This window comes from Camponotus floridanus, unplaced genomic scaffold (genome assembly GCF_003227725.1).
Source record: "Camponotus floridanus strain SB8 unplaced genomic scaffold, Cflo_v7.5 scaffold1, whole genome shotgun sequence".
Taxonomy (NCBI): Eukaryota; Metazoa; Arthropoda; class Insecta; order Hymenoptera; family Formicidae; genus Camponotus; species Camponotus floridanus.
The window spans coordinates 8144415-8169090 of NW_020229214.1; the positions used below are offsets into that span (position 1 = coordinate 8144415).

General features: G+C 33.5%; 3 protein-coding genes and 2 long non-coding RNA genes across 14 annotated transcripts; 1 reads left to right on the forward strand and 4 right to left on the reverse strand.

Moving 5' to 3' along the window:
* Positions 1–212: 212 nt before the first annotated feature.
* LOC105251358 lies at positions 213–1503 on the reverse strand. 2 transcript variants are annotated; one of them, XR_003123527.1, is made up of 4 exons: positions 1115–1503; positions 882–1030; positions 516–720; positions 213–387 (listed from the first exon to the last, which is right to left on the reverse strand). It is a non-coding gene; the product is annotated as an uncharacterized LOC105251358 (long non-coding RNA). The 2 variants fall into 2 exon arrangements; XR_889201.3 differs by having other exon boundaries at positions 1103–1503.
* A 3814-nt stretch (positions 1504–5317) lies between these two features.
* LOC112639480 lies at positions 5318–9040 on the reverse strand. Of its 2 annotated transcripts, none has more exons than XR_003123535.1 (3): positions 8890–9040; positions 5917–6499; positions 5318–5845 (listed from the first exon to the last, which is right to left on the reverse strand). It is a non-coding gene; the product is annotated as an uncharacterized LOC112639480 (long non-coding RNA). The 2 variants fall into 2 exon arrangements; XR_003123532.1 differs by lacking the exon at positions 8890–9040 and adding an exon at positions 6649–6833.
* Positions 9040–13776, forward strand: LOC105251360 (probable nuclear transport factor 2). 5 transcript variants are annotated; one of them, XR_889203.2, is made up of 6 exons: positions 9040–9163; positions 9252–9379; positions 9513–9584; positions 10052–10150; positions 10623–10787; positions 11657–12192. XR_889203.2 is itself a non-coding variant. In XM_011258119.2 (6 exons), the coding sequence occupies exons 2-5, from the start codon at positions 9272–9274 to the stop codon at positions 10734–10736; spliced, it is 393 nt and encodes a 130-aa protein (XP_011256421.1). In that variant the 5' UTR covers positions 9040–9163; positions 9252–9271; the 3' UTR covers positions 10737–10743; positions 11657–12192. The 5 variants fall into 5 exon arrangements, 3 of the variants coding, with proteins under 3 accessions (XP_011256421.1, XP_011256420.1, XP_019883144.1); XM_011258119.2 differs by having other exon boundaries at positions 10623–10743; XR_889202.3 differs by lacking the exon at positions 10623–10787 and adding an exon at positions 13595–13776 and having other exon boundaries at positions 9042–9163; positions 11657–11861.
* Positions 12069–16442, reverse strand: LOC105251359 (4-hydroxyphenylpyruvate dioxygenase). Of its 2 annotated transcripts, XM_011258117.3 has the most exons (12): positions 16244–16442; positions 15891–15917; positions 15741–15803; positions 15302–15406; positions 15031–15156; positions 14744–14833; positions 14534–14634; positions 14182–14259; positions 13608–13842; positions 13093–13215; positions 12890–13006; positions 12069–12732 (listed from the first exon to the last, which is right to left on the reverse strand). In XM_011258117.3, the coding sequence occupies exons 1-12, from the start codon at positions 16244–16246 to the stop codon at positions 12658–12660; spliced, it is 1143 nt and encodes a 380-aa protein (XP_011256419.1). In that variant the 5' UTR covers positions 16247–16442; the 3' UTR covers positions 12069–12657. The 2 variants fall into 2 exon arrangements, with proteins under 2 accessions (XP_011256419.1, XP_025269041.1); XM_025413256.1 differs by lacking the exon at positions 15891–15917 and having other exon boundaries at positions 16244–16347.
* Positions 16443–17520: 1078 nt separating this feature from the next.
* On the reverse strand, positions 17521–24287 carry LOC105251361. 3 transcript variants are annotated; one of them, XM_011258121.3, is made up of 12 exons: positions 23877–24287; positions 22828–23062; positions 22513–22743; positions 22323–22417; positions 22091–22160; positions 21781–21948; positions 21265–21662; positions 20965–21126; positions 20536–20855; positions 19877–20421; positions 19400–19626; positions 17521–19041 (listed from the first exon to the last, which is right to left on the reverse strand). In XM_011258121.3, exons 1-12 carry the CDS (start codon positions 23882–23884, stop codon positions 18867–18869), a joined length of 2634 nt encoding a protein of 877 aa, XP_011256423.1. In that variant the 5' UTR covers positions 23885–24287; the 3' UTR covers positions 17521–18866. The 3 variants fall into 3 exon arrangements, with proteins under 3 accessions (XP_011256423.1, XP_011256422.1, XP_019883147.1); XM_011258120.3 differs by having other exon boundaries at positions 20536–20870; positions 23877–24285; XM_020027588.2 differs by lacking the exon at positions 23877–24287 and adding an exon at positions 23278–23467 and having other exon boundaries at positions 20536–20870.
* Between the last annotated feature and the right edge of the window lie 389 nt (positions 24288–24676).

Here is a 24676-nt window from a genome sequence, read left to right on the forward strand (position 1 = left end):
CACATTCCATCGTTTTTAAATATATAAATTATCGCCAATCTTTTATAACCTGCAGTGTTGTTGTTATCAATCTATCCAATATATCATCAAACAGCGAGAGAAATTTTAAAATCACATAGTGATTTTTATGAAACGTTGGATTATCAATTGCAAGTATATTTTTAATTATTCTTTTATCGATCCTGATATCTTTTTCTTCTTCTTTCATTAAATGGCGAGCACTTTAAAAACTTTAAAATAGAGTACAAATCTAATGTTTCATTTTATATAGATGTGCCAGTAAGATTCCATCGTTTCTTTGCTTTAAGTTTGCAAACTGCTAACGATGCTTGATTCTCATGATTTCTTATTACATGAGCTTCATCGAGTATCTCTTTTCCAATTAATCTGTCAAAAAATTTTTAATTGCGATTAAAATTCAAAATAGATATTTATTATTCGTATTAATAAAATTTAAAGTTTTTATATATTTTCGCTTACTTATTAATTAATTGATATTTCTAAGTTTAATCTACCTTATATATTGCAGACTTGGTTTTACGTTCTCGACTTAATATATTGTATGTATGTAGTTACAACTACATTACTTTTTGATAAATATTTAAGAACTCCCTCGATTTCTGCCATGATCTTAACAACAGATCGCGCTGCTTCACACTTCATTATCTCATTGAAGCAATAAAGGTGCAGGACACATTACTAGAATATCACCTTTATGATCTGCAAATAATAATCAGTTATCTTAATAGATTAATCATTTTAGATACTTTTTATGACAAATCAATTTAAATAATTCAAAATTTTGCGAAGAAAACACATATTTCCAAACATAAAAATCTCATAAATAAATTTCTTTGTTATTTAAATAAATTTTTACATACATAAAGGTTTACGATCTCTTCGATTACAATCTCTACGACTGCTCCATTTGTCATCATATTGTCATCGCTTTCATTCATTGAATCTTTCTGAGCAAGAGTCACAATGAAAGATATTATAGTCAATGTTACCTAAATCCATATCATCAGCTCTAATAAAAAAACGCAAGAAAAATTTATATCATCTCTGACAATATAATATAAAATCTTTTTTAAATATTTACTTAACACAATACCAGCCGGTCTTTATTGTTCTCTCCACAAAAGCATACAAGAATATGTTGCTGGTGTAACATTAGTAATACGTTTGACTCTCTTCGATTCTTTGCTTTTTCATTCTCTGATGGACGAGCGACAAATGATTCATGCAAATTTTGTAATCGTTCGACTATAAAGCGAGCTCTCTTATCGCTTGGGCTCTTTCACCCAATTGTTTTAATTTAAAAGACGTAATTGGTGGTATGTTATTAATATGCAAACATGAATAATCCGAATCATCCGATTCATTCTCGATGAAGGAGGGTTTTTCTTTTGCCGAATGTATTAATAGATCTACATTTCTAACATCAATTTCTTGTTTTGCAAAAGATAATCCTGCTTCGGATTCACTGTTTTTTTTTAGAACTGGAATCTATAAATTACAGATAATTATATTATATGGAAAAATTAATCCAACCATGTATTATCTGCAAATATGTTTGGTGTCATATGTATCATAAATAAGAACACCCGAATAAAGTACAATAGTCTTACGATTAACTACATGAGAAAATTCAATTTCCTGAATTTTATCCTAAATCTGATATTTCCTTTCTTTTTCTACTATTGTTTTCAATTGATGAATATGAAACGAGAGAGTCTATAAAACAGCGCATAATTGAATAAAAATAACACTACTTTCTCTATTTTAGTAATAAATATATTTAAAATATACAGAAATGTATATAATATTGAACACAATTGAATTTTTACCTGCAAGATCTGAATCAGAATCTGATTCACAGTCTATTATTTTTATTCTTTTTTCGCGCTATACGATTTTTAAAAAAAATCAACTGATGTGTTATAATCAATAGATTGTCATCAATAGATTTATTTCTGTAAACAAATATTTATAGAAATCATTTATCTTCATGTTTTAATAATACAAGTTTAACACAAAATTATTATATATAATAAATCTTTGAGTGAATCTTTGAGTTAATATGTTATTTATGGTACATCCTTTCTTCACGAAAAAGCCAGCAAACTCTTAAATCTTTTCTTCTTTTCCTCTAATTCTCATGTATCCTGTTTTTATATTCTACGCACATATAGGGAAAATCATTCATTCTAAATATATAAATTAAATAGCAAAAGTAAAAAAATAGAAAAAGATTTAGATAAAGAAAGAAAAAAAATTAAATCGAAATAGATATATCAGAATCGCTTATCTCAAAATTACGCGCTAAAGATTGCGTTAAAGATACCTTAATACGACGCGCTTATTAAAGTCCAATTGGCACGTTGTGTCAAGATATGTACATTGAGCGAACGAATAGTGAATGCGAATGTTTGCCGTTAAAGTTTGGAAGATATGAACGATTGCGAGTGGAACTTTTGTCAGCATTTGTTTCACGTTCCAAGCATCCGCTCACGAAGCGGTACATATATAAAAAAAAACCTCATGTGCAATATGGGTGAGAATACAAAGGAAATGTTTATACAACGCGAAAAGAGATAAACAAACAAACGCGAAAATTCGCACTCGCTTATGTATCTCTGCGTATCAACGCGATAATTGCAACGCACGTATGTATCTGTATTTGTATATCGGTATTTACGAGGCTACTGGCGTCATTCGATACAAGAAATTCGCATATCATAAACTTCACTGGGGGCTGGAAGAAAAAAATCATTGAATATCGCGCGATTAAGTATATAAATAGAGACGCATCTCTATTATTCACATCATTAATCACTTTAATCTTCTAACAGCGAAATACTGCTTCTACTGCGACTTATCGGCAAAAGACATGCAATTATGCGCATCCTGATTTACAATTAATTAAGGAAGTTGCATACAGTTTGCAAAATAATTGGAATTGTATCTTGTATACAAGTTTGTACGATGGGATATGTATTTCTTAACTCGACGCGTTATTTGATATGTAAAATGTAAAACTCATTTGCAAGATTGACAAGCATTGAAACATATGACGACGAGCATTTCCCGTCTTCGAGACCTCAAAATGACATTTCGGTCTAAGATATAATTTAATAAAGCATCTTTAACGAGATTGCTCTCTCTTAGCGTTAATCGAGCGTGGTTTCGCTTCTTAAATCGCCCTTGGACAAGTACACGCCTACGCGACCGACAACAATAACAACGATGTCCGATGTACCGCGAAAATATTCGTCGGTTCATCTCTCCCGTTTAATTTCGCAATATTGTTATTTCTTTGCGATATTAAAGAAGAAGGATTTTTCGAGTTTGCTATTTCGGAATCGATCGGCCGGGATATATCTCGGATATGTATATTTCTTCGAAAAATTATCGCCAATTTCCCTCTTCAGTCTCGCGTAATGACGTCAAGCGAAGAGCTCAAATAATCTCCGTTAAATATCGCAGAGATATCGCGGGGCATCGCTGATAATTAAGAAATTTTTGAGTGATTAAAAATCTATTGCGTCCTAAATCGAAGAAAGAAATATTGCGTGAATACATGTAAAAAAAATAAGATTTGAAAATGAAATAAGTTAATTAGGTCGACCGGAACTTACTCACGTCCACGATGACGACTGCTTCATTAATTAACCGCGATAATAATTACGATCGCATATACTGCCGACCTAACGGATAGCTTGTGTAAATTGCTAGAATCTAATATTTTTAATACTTTTTTTTTCTCTGTCAAATGTATGCAAGTATACTTGTGAAGCGAAGAAAAAACTTGTAATTTGTAAATGTTGTTTTTATTACGTGGGCGGCGGCGGCCAACCGTGAAGCGGTGATTCTCTTTTCGTCTCCGATAATTGTTATATCGCATTGTATGTGCGTCTGCGACGAATTTATCTTCCTTCCTGCCTTCGCCTTCCTCTTGTTTTATCTAATCCGAACGCAATGACGGAAAACTGCGATAAATCATTTCCGTGTACAAGCATCGGTATTTCCGTTCTCGCGATGAAACTTTTTCTCTCACGTCTGAAAAAGATACAAAAGGAAATTATATTTATATTGTATATTCTTATATACATTCTTCGACGGTCACGCCGACGTAATACGCGGATTCCGAGTGCGAGTCCTATAGTTATTCTTATCTGCGTTGTCGCACACGATTAGCAATTTAATGAAGCCTCGATGTGGTTACATCAAAGATGTGTTAAAAATAAAGGTCGATAATTCGCGAAACAGGTTCCGAAATCCCGCTATCTATTTGCAAATTCACGTCTTCTTCGCGTGTCGTTCTATGATTAATTTAGCAAACCTTCGAGATCGTAAAGAAAAAATTAATAATAATAATAATAATGATATAACAATAATATTAATAATAAAATAACAATAAAAATAATAAAATAAAAATAATAATAATAATAATAATAATAATAATAATAATAATAATAATAATGAGAATAACAATATGGTCATTCAATTGCGAGAATATTCGAACGCAATGGACAACGCGTAGATTATTTATGATCCTATTTATAGATGTATGTACGATATACGCACGCAGAAATAATCGATAATCGATATCAATGACAATTCGCCTCTGATAGATACGCAACGATATCAGCATGTAATACACGATGCACGGCTGGCGGATAAAAGCATTCTTGCCGCGTTTCCGTCGTAGCAATTACATCCATTGACGTCGACGATTATCAGTTTTTCCTTATTTTTCTCGACAATATTGTCTCTTTCACCATCCTTCTTTACGGATGTTCGCGATCCGCCGAAGCGGCGATGAGCGGTTCCGATAATACGATCGAAAGATCCGGATTGTTTTTCGCGGCTAGAAATTCATGCTGATTAGCGCTGAAAAGATGAAGAGAGAAGACGCTAACGAGGGCTGCTATCTACCGTGCAAATTAACGTTATTCAACGTGGAAATTTTTCCAACGACCGTGTTCGGGTCGATGAACGACTACGTAAACTGTACATTGCCGAAATCTGTTGTTTAACAAATCGTACGTTTGAGGAAATTAATTTATTATTATTTTTCCTCTCCATTTTTTTATATTCTAAAAGAAGCGAAATTGTGTAAATTTACCAAAAAAAGAAAATGATATTAAATTGTCACATTTTCCTCTGGCAATTTATCATTGTGTAAAAAATCTCTCTTATTTTTATTATTATTACAAATTTATATTGAAATTACGTGATTTTATTTCTGTAGAAATAAGAATTTAAGAGAGGATAATAATAAATGTTATAAATTATATATAGACACCTTTTTTGATCAAAATAAAGATTCGAGAATAAACGATCGACCGACTACTCGCTATTTGCGCCAGCAAACGTTACATTATATATAGAAATATACAGTTTTCGGCTGTAAGAAAAGATTTAATCCCGAAGAAAAAAAAAAACGAAAAATATTTCTTCTCTTTCTCTTCCTCTCTCTCTCTTTCTCTCACGCTGCTCTCTCGCTCGTCGGCGGTCCCACGCCACGCGAGTATTGTACGCGTGCAGCGGCACGGCAGCGTGGTATGCGTGGCCGCGGAGCGAGCCGCACGGAGGTCACCATTGACGCAAATCTATCCGAGTGTCACGTGAGCACGGCCGCTGGAACACAATATATACACGCGATGGACGACGACGACGGCACGACCGGTCGCGCCGCACCATTCCATTAAATCCATGCCTCCTCCGTCCCTATATATTTATGCGAGTCGCTAGCGATGGGATCGAGCCGACATCGACATACAAGCCTTGAGATCCCAAACTCCGAAGAAGCCGAAACAGGTTTCTGTCTCTCGTCTCTCTGAAAATATAAATAAATGTAAATAAAGGACGAGGACCAACGAGATTGTATACATAAGGAGACGGTGGTACCACAGGTAGCGTTTCGTCGAATTTTCTTTTCTTGAAGTGGAAACATCCGTTGATGGATATCATCGCTGGATATCGTTCCCATTGCTCGCATCGGACGAGGACGTCGGGCAGAAGGAAGGACAGGGGAGGCAGGAGCGGTGGATATTGCAGTCCGCGGCCCACCCACGTTACGATATAATGGGCAATTAATGGCCGGTGGATCGGCCGATCCTCGCTGAATGCCAATCGGCTACGGGAAGCGCCACGCTTGGACGATGCCTGTTGTTTAACCCTTTGCGCTCTGCCCGTACGTGCTCCATATGGCAACGCCAGAGAGGTCTCTTGGCTATAATTAGAACGCCACGCTCGTGTAAAGCGTTAAGCCTTCTTTAATACCGTCAATTTCATTTCCGATGCGCCTCTCGTCTTCGACTCCTCCAAATCGATTCCGCGTCGTATATTTTCTCTTTTACGAGAACTTCTTCGAATAACTGCGATATTTTTTAGGAAGTGGGAGGCAGAGATATCCTCGATGGGTCTCTCTCTTTCCACGTGAATCGCTTTATAACGTCAGCAAGGACCTTGCACTAGCCTAGTTTCAATCCTGTAAGATAAAACGGTATAAAATAGTGTAATACTTATACGAAAGAAAGAGAGAGAGAAAAATAATCTTCTACTCCTTATCACTTTTTAATTAGGTCAATGTCGCTACGCGATTCATTGCTTTCTTTAAGCAGCCTCGTAATGTCGTACCTGAAACCGACCTAAAAGTCGACCAATCGATTCACGAACAAGTAGAATGGCTCGTTTCAAAGACATTGCTCGTAGATACATATTTGTGTGTTAATTCATTTTTACATTCCAGATAGATTATTACAATGCACAATTAGATTTATATTCCTAGAGTGCGCTAAATAAGAAGCTTATCTTTCAGGTCGTTTCACGTCGCTGTATTGTTAGACCGATAATGTCAATTTAGGAATATTTTGCTCGAGACATACTTCTTTCGAGAACGAAAGAAAAGAAAAAAGAATTTATCGCTCTTTTCATCCTCGTCTGCACGATTTGCTCATCGTGATGGAACTTTATTAAAATTTCAACCTTTATAGCTCCCGAAGAATACACATACAAAATACAAATACACGCACAAGGCGAAAACAGACGCGATGTAACAATGCCTTTGGCATTAATGACACAATGGTGTTGCAATGCCGCAGGATTATGCAACGATCAACGCTATACACGCAACAGCTGATGCACTATAGAAATAGTAAAGTTGGATAAAAACAAAATATTTTGCAATTATCAATTACATAGAGCATAGCAAAAAAAGCAAAAAAGGTAGAGGAATTATCGATTTAATTTTAGAATAAAAAACATTATCTTGCGGGAAAATGCATCGTCGAGTCTTTTTTTTTCACTAGAAAGAAAAATGGTTTTACAACAACAATTTTCTGGGTACGGAAAATGAATTAAGATAGATAACTGATTAAAGCAAATATTGTGTGATATCGCATACGTTTTGCATTTAATTAATTCAAGTGATAGAGACAAAATTTATATTTAAATTGTTAATGAAATTAAGGAAGTCTTTTTATGAAATCTATTAAGATTAATCATTGTCACAAAGTTTGACTGTACACAGAAAAATTGTTGCTCACAAATATCATACATTCATACACATATCATACATTCTAGCTTTAGTATCGAAACTCATGTTTATTCAAAGCAGCGATTAATATTGGAATCTAAATTTATTAGAAAATTTACTAGAATTTTCCGCTATTATCAATTCTATGTGTTACAAAGCAAGTGTTCAGCAGGTGCAGAAAATAGCGATAAATTCCTGCCGTGACACCTAGAAGTCTACCTACATCGGCGAAGCATTTCTTTCACAATTGAGATCGCGTTTCTTTGAATAAAAGAAACGCGATCTCAATTACATTATTAGACAATGCGATTCGCGAGTCTCTTTGAAATGTCTGCATCGCAGGAGTGTTACTTGCGCGCGTCTCACTCATTGCAAAAATTAAGTCGTATTATCTTCAATCGTCGAACGCCTGCAAATGAAATCCGAGGAGCGCGCGCGCACGCTCGCGTGGCGAGGGGGAGGCCTATTATCTTATTTATTCGCGCTTACGTACGATTGTGCGATACGAAAGATTGTGCGGTATTTATATTGTATATGTACATATACTCGTTAGACGAAAACAACGTCCTCCCAGCGTAAAGATGCGTAAAATAACACTTATTAAATTCGAATGACGATAACTAAAAAAAAAAAATATTGTCATATATAAATATTGCATATAATGCATGCATATATTCTCTGGCAAAATGACAATAAGAGAGAATCGATATAAAAATGTATACCTTTATGTGTATAAAAGTGCTGGATGATTCATTGGAAGAAGGAAACGCGCGAAAATTATGGATGCTCGAGTCCAAAAGGCAAGACATCATCGATCGATAAAACTTGTCCAAGATATCATCGAGAAGTTTACTGCAATCGACTAGTTTCAACGTATCGATTATTCTAGTCGCAATCGAATTCATTTCGATTAGAGAAGAGACCCGAAAAATGGCGGGCGATTTGAAAATTGAGTTAGCGCAGAAAATATATACATTTATACAAGTACAGTAGAAAAGAAAAAAAAATAAAATACAAATAATTTTATATATAAAATTCTATGAAGAAACAACAAAGCGTAATAAACATCGATGTATCCCATAAAATAAAGGTCAACTGCGCAAAATTACTAAAAACTGTTACATGATATAGTCCCCCTTTCTGTCGATATAATTTGAAAAAAAAAATCATATAATATAATACAATTTTAATTTCCAACAAGTTACGAATGTCAATTTAAATATTGGTTACAATTTCTCTTTTTTGCCGAGAGCAACGAGGTTGGAACGAGAGGGAGAGAGAAAGAAGGTATAAAAAGTGCAACTGAAATATGAATAATAATTAATTATTCGTATCAAACGTACGCATTGAAGAGCTCAAAGCTGGTAGCTTGGTTAATCGAAGCAAAGGGAGCTAAAATTTCTTCGTCCCGATTGGCCAGACTTGTCAATCTTCAACGCACAGGCCCCGATACGAGCTTTACGCGCTTAACTTCCTTCGAGAATTCGTTTGCGAGTATCTTCGATATATCGCGAATGTAGCTTCCTGTTCGTTCGAGGCGCTGTTTCACGTTTCACGGTCGTAGGACCTCGGAAGAGTCGGCAAGACGTATCAGCAGAAGCAGTGGAGGAGGAGGAGGTGAGAAAGAAGAGGAAGAATAGAACTCGCTAACGTTAACGTTTCGGTGATCTTAACGTTTTTTTTTTTCGTTTTCCTGGTCCCGTAGACGGATCACTGGTCGCAACCATGGCGATGAACGTGCCGTACGAGGCGATCGGCAAGGGCTTCGTCCAGCAATATTACGCGCTCTTCGACGACCCGGCGCAGAGACCGAACCTTATAAACATGTACAACGTAAGTGGAGTTCGATAGCCGGGCGAGAACTAAGGTCTCTCTGTCAATTCCGTGCGGCTACTTCTGTCGCGAGTGGCCTCTTTCGCGCATAAACGCTCTCTCGCTTGCTCTGACCGTACATAACCTTTTGCAGACGGAGACGTCCTTTATGACGTTCGAGGGCCTGCAGATACAGGGCGCCATCAAAATTATGGAGAAGTTAACTGTGAGTAAAATTCACTCTTAGACCTTCGAGCCCCTGCAATAGAATCTATCATTCGTAATTATATCATTTCCCTTTCTCCTTCCCTCCCCTTCTCTCACCTCTTGCCAGGTAGATTACTTGCTGAATTTTTTTAATGGAAGAAACTGCCTGTCCTTGTATCTAATTTATGTGTATTTGTAAATAAATTTTACATGTCACTTTGATTTACAAATATTATTAAGGTTCGAAACTTTTCTAAAGCAAAATAGGAAGATTAGTCAGACAAAGAATATAGATACAAAATCAAAAATATATGATATTCATAATTGGAATATTTTAGACTTCTGTCTACTTTTATACATGCTTTTTCCCATTTTGATTTTGGTGTTTTTTCAGCTTTCCATTTTATCATTCTTAGTTGCTACAAACCGAAAAAAAATTGAATTTAATTATCCTAGCATGTATTAACTTGTTACCTTGTTTTTCAGAGTTTATCGTTTCAAAAAATAAATCGGATAATAACAGCGATTGATTCACAACCCATGTTCGATGGTGGAGTTCTCATTAATGTATTAGGAAGGTTGCAGGTAAGAAAAGAATTGTGACAAGTATTTTTTGATTTCTTATCGAGAATTGTCTCCAATGTAAGAGATGCGAAACAAAATATTTATAATTTATAATTTAGGAAATTAAACTATATAACAGAATTAGTATTACGTATCGCAAAAAGTCATATTGAAATCTTGTACATTTTTATATGTAATAGCTTTGTCTAAACCAATCGTTCAGTAATTTAATTCTCTTGCCTTTTTAATATTTCTGCAAGCTTGATTTTAACATATATATGTATAATTTTATGAAAAAAGAAAATTTTTGATGTATTAGATGTGATATAGTTACTGTAGGATTTTCTTCTATACAAAACAGTGATTTTTGACTCAATTTGTAGATAAATATTAAATGCAGATGAAAGAGAAAATAGAAAAAGAGTTGTATAAGTTTTTTAGTTATTTAAAATTCTCAAAGAATATTCAGTGATTATTATTGATGATCGGGCAGACTGATGAAGATCAGCCTCACGCCTACATCCAGACATTTGTCCTGAAGCCGATTGGTACCAGCTTTTATGTGCAGCACGACATCTTCAGACTTGCATTACATGACACGGTTTAGGCATCAGGTATCGCAAAATCCCTTCCGTTGATCTGCATATCGCGCTGACAGGCAAGCTATGCCCGATATTTCCAATCGCAAGCATTCTACAGAGATTGCTTTTCTGCATTATGTACAATATGAGTTGGCAACTATTGCGAATGTTAAGATGCACATATATTCTGTTAATCAACTTTTTCATATGATACTTTTTCATATTTTATGTGTTCTTTGTGTACATAGCTTTTATTTTATCCTGATTTTATTTTATTTAGTACACAGCTATAATCATGTTCATAAATTATCCTTATGCTGTAATAAAAATCTGCATTACAGTTATGATTATTAATTGTAATAACCTAAAGTAGCTTTACAATTTTTTTTCTTACAATTTTTTTTAAATATTTTAAATTTAACTTTTTTTAAATAATTTTTTATATTCTTAAGTAGAGAAAGATATATATTTTCTGCTATTTGTTTTTAATCAACATTTCTTAATTAATAAAGGAAGATATGTACATTATTTTTAATCTAAAATAAATTATATAAAAACAAAATTTTATTTTTTTTGTATGCTTCAAAAAGTGTATAAATTTGCATGAAAAATGTCTTTAATTCATGAAGAGATCTTAAATATGATCTAAGGCCATAAGTCATGACCTGGCTCTCTTATTTATGCACAACTGTATAGGCCTGAGACCATTAATCCAAGTGTTAGAAAAAAAGTGGCTTAACATAGTATAAGATTAAATTGCTGAACAAATTGGAATAATGATTGGGCTGCAATGATTTAAACATTAATATTTGGAAAGCTGTTACGTTTACAGCTTTAATATTACTGCAAAAACAATTAATTAACATTAACATTAATATTATTTTATCATCATGCATTCTGCAATATCTATCTTTATGTAATAAAAATAATCTTTCTTGAATTACAGGCAGATGAGGACCCACCACATGCCTTCTCACAATGTTTTGTGTTGAAGCCGATGGGAAATTCATACTTTTGTCAGCACGATATCTTTCGCCTTGGCATTCATGATTCGGCATGAACGAGAATGATCGGGCTGGTTTCCGCGACAAGTGTGTGATCGACAGACGGGTTGCCGAGCGACGGAGACCCTGGAGATCGCGAGCTAATAAGTGAGCCACCTAATCTCATCGATAATCCTTTCTCATCACGATCACATACCTATCCCCATTCTTTCTAGATAATATCACGAGTTTTATATGAAGAATATCTTTCCGCATATATCTTGGCCACAAAAAACCAGAAAAGAAAAAAAATCGGGAAACATTCAATTTAAATAATAGTTGCGTCGCTTTTCTTCATACATATAATATGTTGTGTTTCGAAAAACAAATTTATATTTCTTAGTTATACGTACTAGCACAACACGCATACATACAACACATATACATATACACACATAAATGTCTCATTGATCGGGAGAGTTTGATTTTTGACGGCAGGTAATATATTTGCATTACTACGCTTCAAAATGTATTGTAACATATTTTACATTTAATGCTGTGTATTTTTGTAATACAAAAATGTTGGCCATTAAATATACAAGAGTACGGAATTAATCGGACAAATTGATTATCTATTCCACAAACGCGAAAAAATGAAACCTTGACATTTTTGTCGATCACGACAAAACACACAGCTCTATTGTGATGTGCGCAAATTATTATCATTGATATGCAGTAGGATATTTAGACAGTGACCGCGCTGAATGAATTTTGAAGCGGAGAATTAGTATAGTATATTTTTAATGTGATATTTCATTATAGGAAATTATAAGAATAGCTATATAATTAAGTACCGAAAATACTCATTTTTCGCCCTTTTCTAATATTACTTGCAAAGAAAGAGAAAAAAATAAAGGTTTTATAATAATATTAATTCTACAAATATATCAATAATATTAATAATCTATAAATTTCCACGTTTTGCCTGCTCCAATTCGATAGCTTCGAACAATGCTTGGAAGTTACCAGCGCCAAAACCCTGAAATGAGATATATATATATATATAAAATACAATAAATTTTTAATTATTCAATATTAACACGCGAATTTCTTCCAAAAATTTAGATATTATATAAAAAATCTTACAGATTTAGGGACGTAAATATTAGATATTTTACATCTTTCTCGATACATACGTTATGATTGCGCCTTTGTATGACTTCTATGAATAACGTCGGCCGGTCTTGTATATTTTTCGTGAATATTTGTAGAAGATAACCGTTTTCATCGTAATCGATTAGTATTTTCAATTTCTGCAAAGCGATAACGCGCAATGGAATTAATAATACACGTTGCAACTTAATGTATTAGAGTTTCAATCCGCTCTCAATAAAGGTACCTGTAGTATATCCAAGTCTTCAACGATTTTCGTGCCATTGATTTTCAGACGATTTCTGAGCATTTCGTAATAACTGTCGGGCACATCGAGAAACTCCAGTCCTCTGGCACGCAGATTCGTTATCTGCAAAATAAAGTGATAAACTGCGTAGAGATATCTTAATAAGAGATATCTTTTTAAAAAATATCTTAATTCAGTGAATTGATCTTTGAATCTTAATTCTTAATAAATTGATTATTGGTAAAAATTTATTATTATTAATAAAAATGATATGTTATTGTAAATTATTATAAAATATAATTCCTAATTGTGCAAAACAATAATATAGCTAATTTTAAAATTATTTATATATGTATCGTGATATACATTATCAATATTAAAAATTTATAGTTCATGTTACATATATTATAAATTTTTTATTGACAGTATATATTCGAACATTATCTGTATTGCACAATTTCATTCTATATTGTCTATGCATAAAACTCGGAATTTTTTTTAGAACGTTCAATTACCGCTGTAATAATATCGCTCGTGTTGAGAGCTATATGCTGTACACCGGCGCCGCCATAATATTCGACATATTCCTGGATCTGGGAGCGTTTTTTGCCGAACGCGGGTTCGTTGATTGGCACCTTCACCGTCTCTTCCCAATTCGTCATCACGATAGATCGCAGCGCGGAATATTCTGTGTGCAACTGTTTATCATCTATCGACCAGAATCTGTGAAACTGCAAACACTCCTCGTACCTAAGAAAGAAAAAAAAGAGTCTTTAATGTTTAATTTGATATTTTATTCTATTTTTATCTGAAGAAGATATTTTTTAAATTTATCTGAGATATTTTAAAAAGTTCCGATTTACTAACAATTTTCATAAAAGTGAATTTTATTACAAATCTTACGCATTTTATCACGTATATTTCATAACATTAATATATTTTATTAATAAATTGATTTTTTGCGTAACACAAGCGTTACTATTAATTATCATTATTATATAAAATCAAAAAGTTTATACGCTTAAGAGTTAAGACGTCTTGTTAGCATAAATATGTTTACATATTCAAAAGTAGGTACAATTTACATACCATTTCGCAACGGGTTCCATCTGCTTGTCGGGCTGGTTACCTACCACATGGTCCACAAAATTCAAATGTGATTGTGGCCTACAATTATTTGAGAAAAATATTTCGATATAATTTAGAGAATGAACATGTAGATTTATACTAAAAGCTATATTCATCATGTTTTATAAATATGTTAACGTTTGTATATTGCAATTACTCTTAGAATATATTAAACAAATATTGTGTAACAAGAGATATTTTTTAAAACTTTGTTTTATGGAAGTATATTATTAAAACATTATGGAATCTTTTATAGAATGGAATAATATTCTAATTTTATTTCTGCGAGATTTTTGCGCTTTTGTGTACGTACAATTGCTTGAGGAGAACATCTTCCGGTGCTCTCATGAAACCCGGTAAAAAGAAGCCCTTGTATTTTGACCTGTCAATGAACGTATGCAGCGTGTCACCGTACTGTGATAAAAATGACAAGTTGAATTAATGAACATCCAAAGGATATTAATGTAGTTCTTTAAAAAAAAATTCTTTAGAAAAGTATTACACACTTTTTTTTATTACTTACAGTTCTAACGGTAGCCATCCTCACGGTACCGTATTCGTCACTGTCCTCCCATATATCGTGTACTATTTTGGCACCTTTCTCTTTGGCTACCTATACAATATTAATTGAAAAAGACGATTAAGAAAGAAAGTATGCTAAAAATGACTATAACAATAATTTTGATTAATTAAAGCGATGTTTTTCTTTATTTACGTTTCTATTTTTGCCAATTTCAGAAAAAAGTATTTTATCTTATAATATAAAAATTTTCGCACAGGAAAAATTTTATTTTAATCTTTCTTTTTCACCTTCACGATCGTATCGATGTCTTCAACACTGAACGCCACATCTCGCACGCCGTCCCCGTGTTGGGAAAGATGTTTCGACATTTCCTCATTATAAGGTTCATAAGGAGACTCAAACACGAATATGATCTACAATTTGAGTGATTAGAAGATTAAAAAATGCGCTGGACGATTAATGTTTCGAGCGGAATACTTATCCTTTAAATAAATCATTAAGGTAAATTTATTGATATTATGTCTTATCTTTCTATTAATTGAATTCAAAATTACTCACTTTGTTCTGTTTCACAACGTGCGCGGCTACTTGTCTGGAACCAGTTTCCAAACCACGGTATCCTAACGGCTCGAATCCCAGCCTACATCGATAGAAACTGGCAGCCTGAAGATAATGAATAATCTCATGTGTACGTATAATCTATGTGATTATTAATCTATTATTAATCTATTATTAATTTATTTTGTGAGATTTTTTCAGTTTCTTGATATGTGAGAAATACTATAGATAAAAGATGGATTAAAGAAAATACTAATAAAAAAATTTATAAGTAAGCATATTATGATCTCGATGAAATTCAAAAGGAGCTGTAACTCGGAAAAAATCTTATTGAACGTATATGAACATTTGTTATATTTTAAGAGTTCTCTTCTATCGGAATCTCTGCTCCTATAGTACTTTATACATATCAAGGAATATTTTATATATGAGAATTTACCTGCTTTGCATTTCCGACCCAGAATCTTATGTGATCGAAGCTGAGGAATTTTCCTCCAATGGGCTGAAAAATGTAAACCTCGCATTACATATATATAACAGAACGTAATTTCAAACGAGGATATATTTGTTTGTAAAGGATAATACTTACCTGAGGCCCTTTATTGTTGTAAGAAGTCTGGAAACAAGCAAGGGTTTAAACTTGGAGACATATAAATATTGAACAAATAAGAATTTTAAGAAAAAAATATAATTACAAATTTTTTCTTTTTTAAAGTAAAATACCTTTTTCTTAAATAGATATAGTAATTATAGTAGTATAAAGTCATAGAATAGAGTATATCAGAGAAACATTATCTTTTTATAAATATATAATTATCGTACAATTTTATATGTATCGGACAAAATCAATTTATGTGATTATATATTACTTTAGACAATTACAATAATTATAAATAAAATTGAAAAAATGACACTCTTTAAGATGGAGAACGTTTTTCTTACCATGGTGTCTTCTTGAAATCGTGGAAAATGGCAAAAGGAGTCTTCTGACGGTGATTTCCGTGACGGCGATTCCGATTATCATAGGCTACATATCGAGTTTCGCTTTAAATATCAAATCCACGGACAAGCGGTAGAACCTGCGTTGTCATACGATTGGTTCATGGCGGGGGCTTGTTTGCGTCACGTTCTTTGTGGTTCATAAATCAGATCAGTAACGAGTAGCAGGTTTTTTTAATTGAGTGTGTCGTAAAACTCTGACACACTCAAATGACATTCATGTTAAGTGGGCTCGCCTTAATGATGCTGATCATAGTTTTCCGATTAAGAATCCTAGGACATAAACAGGCTGTTTAAGTCTAATAGTATTGCGTTATTGCATATGTAGAATGAAAGTTTCATTTTTACGAGACGCTCTTATAAGATAAACATCTCTTGATTAATCAAGTATTACATCAATATAATTTGCTCGCAAAAATATATCTCTGTTTTGGCAAAATAATTTTAAATAAATAAATAAAATTTTTGCAAGTAATAATAAATTTATGGAAATGTGAGAGAATCGTAAAATTTTAATGCTACACTAACTTTAAAGTTAGTAGATTAAAAAAAGTATTAATGTCTATACATTTATATAAAAAATACTATAATGAATTTTTTTTCAATTTCTCAATATCATCTGCTTCAAAGAACTTGAAGAAGAACTCAAATTCTATAGTTAATATTTCTATATTTCTATATATTCTATTCTCTCTATAGTTAATTGTCACCTTCAGTATATTAAAATAATTTCTCGTGTTATATTTTTTGTCCATATATCATAAACATATTTATGCTGTTTAGCGTTAGAATGCAGACTTTCCGCGTACACACCCTCTAATGCATTTATGCATTTGTAATACATAATATCAAGAAATACGTGCTGTTTACGTTATATATACGCTCCAATGATGCATAATATTAGCGCGATAATCGTGATACGTGCTTGTTACAAACATTAAAATTTTAGATAAATCAATAGTACGTAAATTAAATTTTAGATATAAAATATGACAATTATAATTTTACCATTTCTAATTATACATTATGTTATAAGATTATATTACACATGTGTTACTATATTATATTTTTATATAATTTTAATTATATTTTAAATTATAAATTAAATGTAAAGCTTTCGATTTGATTTCAATAATATGTGGATATTAGTCATTTCAAATTAATAATATTACGTACGAGGGATCATAGGATGTGCTGGAAAATAAGTTTAAAAAAGAGACTTGAAAAACGAATCACTTTATTATAGTTTTCCTCTTAAATAAAAGACAGATAAGGAAAACTATTAAATATAAAGAGAAGATCTCGCCACGCAATGCGATTCACTTTGCTCGCTAAAAATGCAATATATTAACATTTAAACCGCAATCTAAAAATTTGGGGATTATTCGCATATCGTTCTTGCTAAAAACTCGTTTTGCGGATGATTATTGCGCAAGATCATCGATTTTCACCCAAATATCGCGATAAAAACGGATTTAGTATCGAGACGCCGATAAAAAGTTGCAAAAAAAGATGCATGAAATATCCTTACATTACAATTGACAATACCAATTCAGACGATTTTAATATCTTATAAATATCACTATTTCTTTTCTTTTTTTTATCTACAAAAGCAGTTCGGGCGATTATAAATACTGGACGCAGCGTGTTAACTGAATACTGACCTCCGTTTTTCTCCTCTCACGAATATATTTTCAATTCTATTTTCGCTCTAGCAAAACTGGACGCTTATCGATTAAAATGCAAATAACTTAATGGCTTATTATGCATACATATATATACAATGAATCAATTATATATAAGATGTTCGAGAATTGATGGATGATGAAGAAATATAGTATTATTTTTCTTGCGAAGTAAAAAACTTCGAGTGGAATTATTCAATAATATAATATTACTTATCTTTATCTCTAAGGCTCTTTAATCCTTGAGAAACTTGTATTTCTAAATTATTTATACTATTAACATATCTCAGAATACACATGTCAAAAAAAAAATATTAAAAACTATCTTTCTCAGTTTTAAAGGCAATAACATTGTGCATCTACTTTCCATCGATCCTAAAACATTTTATATACAATAACATATATAATATAAATAACATTCATTATAATATCTGCGCAATTAATGAGATGATAAAATATAAATCAGATGGTCGACAATTATTATTATCATCATAGAAAATTTCTCGACTCGTGCAGTAAGTGATAGGAATACTATAGATATATTGCAATGATATATAAAAAAACTTCTTTGATTATTTCTTTCCTCTCCATGATCATTTTTCTTGTAATTACACACTTGATACATTGGAAAATCACAGATTACAAAAATATCAGTAGAAAAATGTCAGCATATCCTGTTAAAATTATCTCATCTCGATTTATAACTGACGGAATGTCTTCGATTCTTTTTTCTCTTTGTAATTGTATTCAAAATATGAATTGGATTTCAACTCATCGTTTTCTTTGCCGAGGAGCGAAATAAGCGAAATAGTAAACATATATGTGTGTATATTATTTTCCTCACTTTTCCTGAAAAGAGGAAGCGACGTACGTTTCTTGATTTACAGTAGCACGATCCCGTGATCCCTTTCTAATCGGCGCTTTGCCTTGAGTGCTACGATTCCCATCAGATCTGCCGGGGTCGGAAGAACTGCAAAAGCGCTCGGTGCCACCACTTGTTGATAAAACACTTCTACTCCTCCACACTGATTACCGTAAACCACCGTATCCTCCGTTCTGTTCGATAAAGATATTTTTGTCTTAATCACGGAGATGATTATGATAAATACTATTTTCCTCTACTGCTACAATTTTTATTTTACATACATTCATTCAGCAAGTTATATAAATTTTTTAATCTTTAATTTTTTAATTTATTATTGCGAAATATATATATATATATATTTTGTAAAGCTTTATTAGAAAGCATTTGTTTTACGAGAACATTTCACAAAACTGGAGGTAATCCACAAACAAAAAAAAACGAGGTAAAAAATGAATGTGTCTTGAAAATTTAATATAAATTATAAATAATATAAAAAATAATTAACGTTAGTCTTTTTTTAATTCGCAAAAATTTGATGTCATATATTACCTGACGATAATATCCGTTAAACTGCTTGTTTGTGTAAATCTGTCATGGAGACAAGAGACTATGTCCAGTTCGGTGACGCCCCAGAGTCCGGAACGTTGCACCGTGTCCCATTGCGGATCTACACTTAAAATACTGTACAGTTCTTTGTTTTCTGTTGATGGCATTGGTTCCAAACACTGCTGCAGCCGCGATTCGAGTTTACCCAACGTGCTCACACAGGTATGCCACTATCAAACAATTTATTATATTCTTTTACATTCTTTCTTATTTTTATATGTATAATATCAATATGAATGAGAGAGAGAACATTTGAAATGCGTTTGTTGTATTATTTTATATATCATATTTTTCAATTCCAATTTTTGTTTATTATTCTATATATTATTTATATTTTTCTATATATTATTCTATATATTGTTAGTTTTTGATTCCTAAAAATCTAACAAGTTTCATAATGCATGCACAATTCACACTTACCAGAGCATGTATCAAATCCGGATTGTTCGCAGTACCATTTTCCATGAGCAGCACCAACACCATATTTTGATAGCCACAGAGGAAAAGCTCAGTCTTCTCAAGACAGGCAGTGGGATCATCCTTGTTGACCCAATCCTCGTCTAGCTCATCCTCGCCGTCGCTGGCCTCCTTTTCCACCGATTCTAACTTCTGCCTCATCAACCGATTCATCGTCGTCGTTGTTGTTGCGGTGATGGCTGTGGCTGCACTGCTGGAGAATCCGGAGAGATCGCGGAATTCACTCGGCGTCGTATCACGACTGCAAAAACCGCTAGTTCGTTCATCGGCCAGCAAGCTCAGCTTTGACATTAACGGTGTTAATTGTAGACCGTCCAGCTTGCGCCTCTGTGGGAAATCGCACGAATTGCCGCCACATTCTGATGTCGATCTTCGTCGATCGTCACCGTCTTGTATCTCGGTGACAACGTTGAGGGGCTTCAGCGGTAGACTCATCGATCTCTTGTATGTCTCCTGTTTGGTTTTGTCGTAGCCAGGTTTGATGCGTTCTAAACATTTACATTTGAAATATACATATTTGAACGATTTATTTCATTAAATATTTTTTTACTTAATGTTTGTTTTCTTGTCTGTTAAGGTTTCTTGCAATTTAAATCATGTACCTTCACCAGCATCTTTTGTACTCGAACTTGAGCTGCTATTCATCGATAATTTTGCGCTCAGGTCGCTCGATAGATTCCTCGATTGCAGATTGTCATCGTCGTTGCAACGTTCATGAATGGCACTGCTGTTGCCGCCGTCATTGCGCAACTCCTCGCAATGAGAAGCGACATACTGCTCGTACAACGACTGCGAGACCGGAAGACCGTCGCATCGAAAGACGGGATAACTGGGATCGGTGATGGTGCGCGAGTATCGTTTATTGCTTGTGACGAGTTTCCGCTGGGATGAATTCGAATCGTGGTCATCTGGTGAAGCTTCACTGAATTTGTACAATCTGTTATAGTAGTAGAATTTATATAATATTTAAAAAAAAGAAAATAAATTGTAAAAGTTCTAATATAATAACATTCGAATTATTATTCAATTACATTTTGTCCAGTTCCGGTCGATAAGTCCTAGGAAGACCGTTCAAGCGTGGTTTAATCGATGACGTTAGATCCGGCAGGCTCACACTCTTCCGATCAGGATCCTTTCTCTTCATCAGTTTTTTCTTCGAGGTAGCGTTTTTCAGTTTGTTTAGACGTTTGCACCTGTTTTATGATTAAAGTTGAATTATTATTATTGTAAAATTGGATATTTTTTTGAGTTTTTCAGTTTTCAAAATGCATAAATCTCCATTCTATAAAAATGTAGATTTCTAATGATAGTTCCGAGATAAATATATATACCTGAGCGCCTCTTTAACGACGTCGGGAATATCATCATCGTCATTGTTTTTCAATGAACTTCGATGTTCGTCGTTCTCGCCGCTCTCAGACGAGCAGATGAGCATGGCGTTTCCGTGCAACACTCGGTCCACATCCTTCAACGGCGTTGCGCAGATGCTGGGCGTGAGCGGATTGACTATGGTACTGCTAATCTTAGGACGCTCTGGTTTGATCTCCTGCTTGCGTCTGTTCGGCGATTCGTGATTGATCGTGAGCGGTACTGACGATACGTATTGCGACGCTGGCGGATAATTCGCAGAGTCTAACTCGCCTTCTTCGGGAACGGTGAATATCCGTGAAGTATCTCTTTTCATAGCGGACATGATAGGAAGCTCCTTGATGCCGCTTTTAGACACATTCTGAAAGTAAATCAAATTGAGCATTCATAAAATAATAACGTTTTAATCGAAAAACCATGATATCCAATCAAATTTTATGTATTTACGTCTTAACATCAATGCTATTGTGTCTATTTACCTTCCTTTGCAATACTTTCTTAGTCACAGTGTCCAGACATGAATTGTAATATCGCTCGTTATTTGCCTCTTGCATCAACTTTGCAAACTGCTTTCGTTCTATATACACTTGTAATAATTGAACGCCGATCGGCAAATGGAATTCTGTGGGTATTCTTTCTGCGGGAGCCTTTAAAATGAAATTTTTTGATGAAGTTCTTGTAAAATAATTAATATAAGTGATCAATTTCGTTAAAAGTTAATATGTGCAAAATCATCATTCCATTAGATTAATTCACGTTCAGATAAATCTAATTAATAATAAAAAATACCTTTATCCTATAAGGATCAGTTATGACGATTTGTTTTGTTAAATCCGCTCCTAGTTGTGTTGAGACTATCCTGAAAAGAAGAAAATAAGAATGAATTATATAATTAAAGATGATGATGATGCAAATAATGAACAATTAATAATTGGCAATAATATATAAGTACATGATAATTAACATTAATATCTTAAGACAATATCTATGCATACAATTTCATTTATAAATGTTTCATTACTTGTTATTATAGAATAATGCTCCTCCTAAAATGCCGTTTATTTCTTGATAATGCTGCAACATTTGCATCCCTTCCAAAAATATGTTGCTAGCACTCTGCAAAAAACACAATATATATTAATATTTATATTTATTTTTATGCTCACTTTTTTTATTCAATATCACATTTAATTTATATAGTCTGCATTAACCTTTGGAAGTTTAATTACAGGAATGCTGGAAAATAGATTGGCACTGTGTTGAAGAATTGGCAGATAGGTCTCAAACATCTGATACAACTTCTCAGTGAATCTATTATGATCGTTGTTGAGGGATTCTAATATTTTTATGAGATCACAATGGAAAAATTTCAACAACGATTCCAGAATGTCGGCGCGTCTCTCGAGTATCCAATCATGTATGTTTCTATCGGTTCCTACTGCCTAGACCAAAAAACATCACAGACAATAATACCAGAATATAACAGAGATGTTCAATTTAATAACTCTATAATAAAATGTACTCACCAGCACATACTGCCCAAATTTCTTCAACACAAACTTTCCACCTTGTAATGTGATAGAACGTGGTGCTGAAAACGATGTTGACAGAAAATGATAAACACCCATTAGCTGACCTGCCAAAGCCAATCTTTGTGTGAGAGATACCCAAGCTGGATGAAAATACATGACTGCTTCAGCAGGGTCATCCTCTTCTTTACAACACTTTATAGTGTCGTAAACAAATACTATCATCATCTCTCTGAAAACAAGAGGATATTGCTTTAAATTCTATAATAAACATCTTATCGCTGTTTCACTATAAATTATAGGATAATAATAAAGTCTAATAACATAAGGAATATAACATATAAAATATATATAGATGATAAATTTTTATAAATATTATATAAACAATGTAGAACTCTCTTTTAATAAAGCAAAATAGAAAGCTTTGATAGAGATGTGGTGAATTACATAATTCTCCAAAAAAGACCAGCTCACTTTCTGTACTTGATCGCAAAATTTGTGCAGCTTATCCAAGCTTAATCTATCTAAATACTTTAACAGCGACTGCAAACGTATCTTAAATTTTCTCATTGTAACAAAATTGTTTAGCGCAACGCAGAGATTTTGCAAAGTTTTGCAGAACGTTTCAGTTTTGGCGCATAACTGAGTGAATCATTTATAAGTGAACGATCATCAATTAAGCGGTATCAATAATAATATATCGGAACAGAGATAAGATTAAGCTACAAGTAGCATGCACAAGTATATGATACATATACAAGTACATATGTCGCGGAACTTGTTTGCTCGGCAAGTCAGTAGCTCGCGGAGCGAGTTTGGACTTGCCAGCTAGAGAGACGTGTTCCAGTGATAGCTCGCATCGAGACAATCTCACTTCTCGGACATCCTCTTTCGTCAAGATCCAAGGAGTCATTGCACGCAGTACAATTATTGGGTCAGATGAGAAAGTAAACAGAGCGTTATCGCTCGCAGTGTCGCCTGCCTGTGTACTTTCTGACAATGTGTAGATATAAGTACTATAATTATAGATAAGTACGTGATCGTACTTCGCCATGGTGATCGAAGATAAATCGCTGGTCGCGTTGCAAAGCACGTATGCAGTTATCTGTCGTCTGTCAAGTCTCCCCGTTGCTCTCCTGTCAGATCGTTAACGCGATCCTCGGCACCTGGTCGCCGTCCGGTAATGACGCCTCGTGGAAGCACACCCTCGTCGCGTCGTCCACCGGCGAAAAAAGCCGCGTGCCATTTTCTCTTCTTTTTTTCTCAATACACGATTACACGGAGCGAAGCCGCTCCTCTCTCGCCGCCATCCTGATATTGATCTCTCGATTTGTGATTTGTGTGCGTACGATACGTATATATATGTGATGAATGTATATATGGACAACATATACAGACGCGAGAGAGACGCATTCGCGCAATCTCTATTCTTTTCTATTTCTTACTTGTTATTTTTCACAGATAGTGATACTAGTATATTTTTCATATAATATAATCCTATTAAGAAATTACGCCGAGTTGTATATTAAGTGTTTATGTAATATAATGCATTATTATTTACACGTGCATTATTTTATGACTTATGAAAGCACGTATGATGCACGCTCGTGAATTTAAATGTAGCGGCAATTTTTCTTACTACCGGTCACGTGACTCTTACTCTTCCCATTTCCGGGATCGCACAAATATGAAATTTTTGTATCATTTTATATTGTATTTTTTCATAATTTCTTTTCTCTCACAATTCTTTATTACGATTCTCAAAAATGAAGAAAAAAATTAGCGACTCTTGGAAATGACATTAAAAAAATATGTATTAAAACCATATCTCCGTTTCTATCAAATG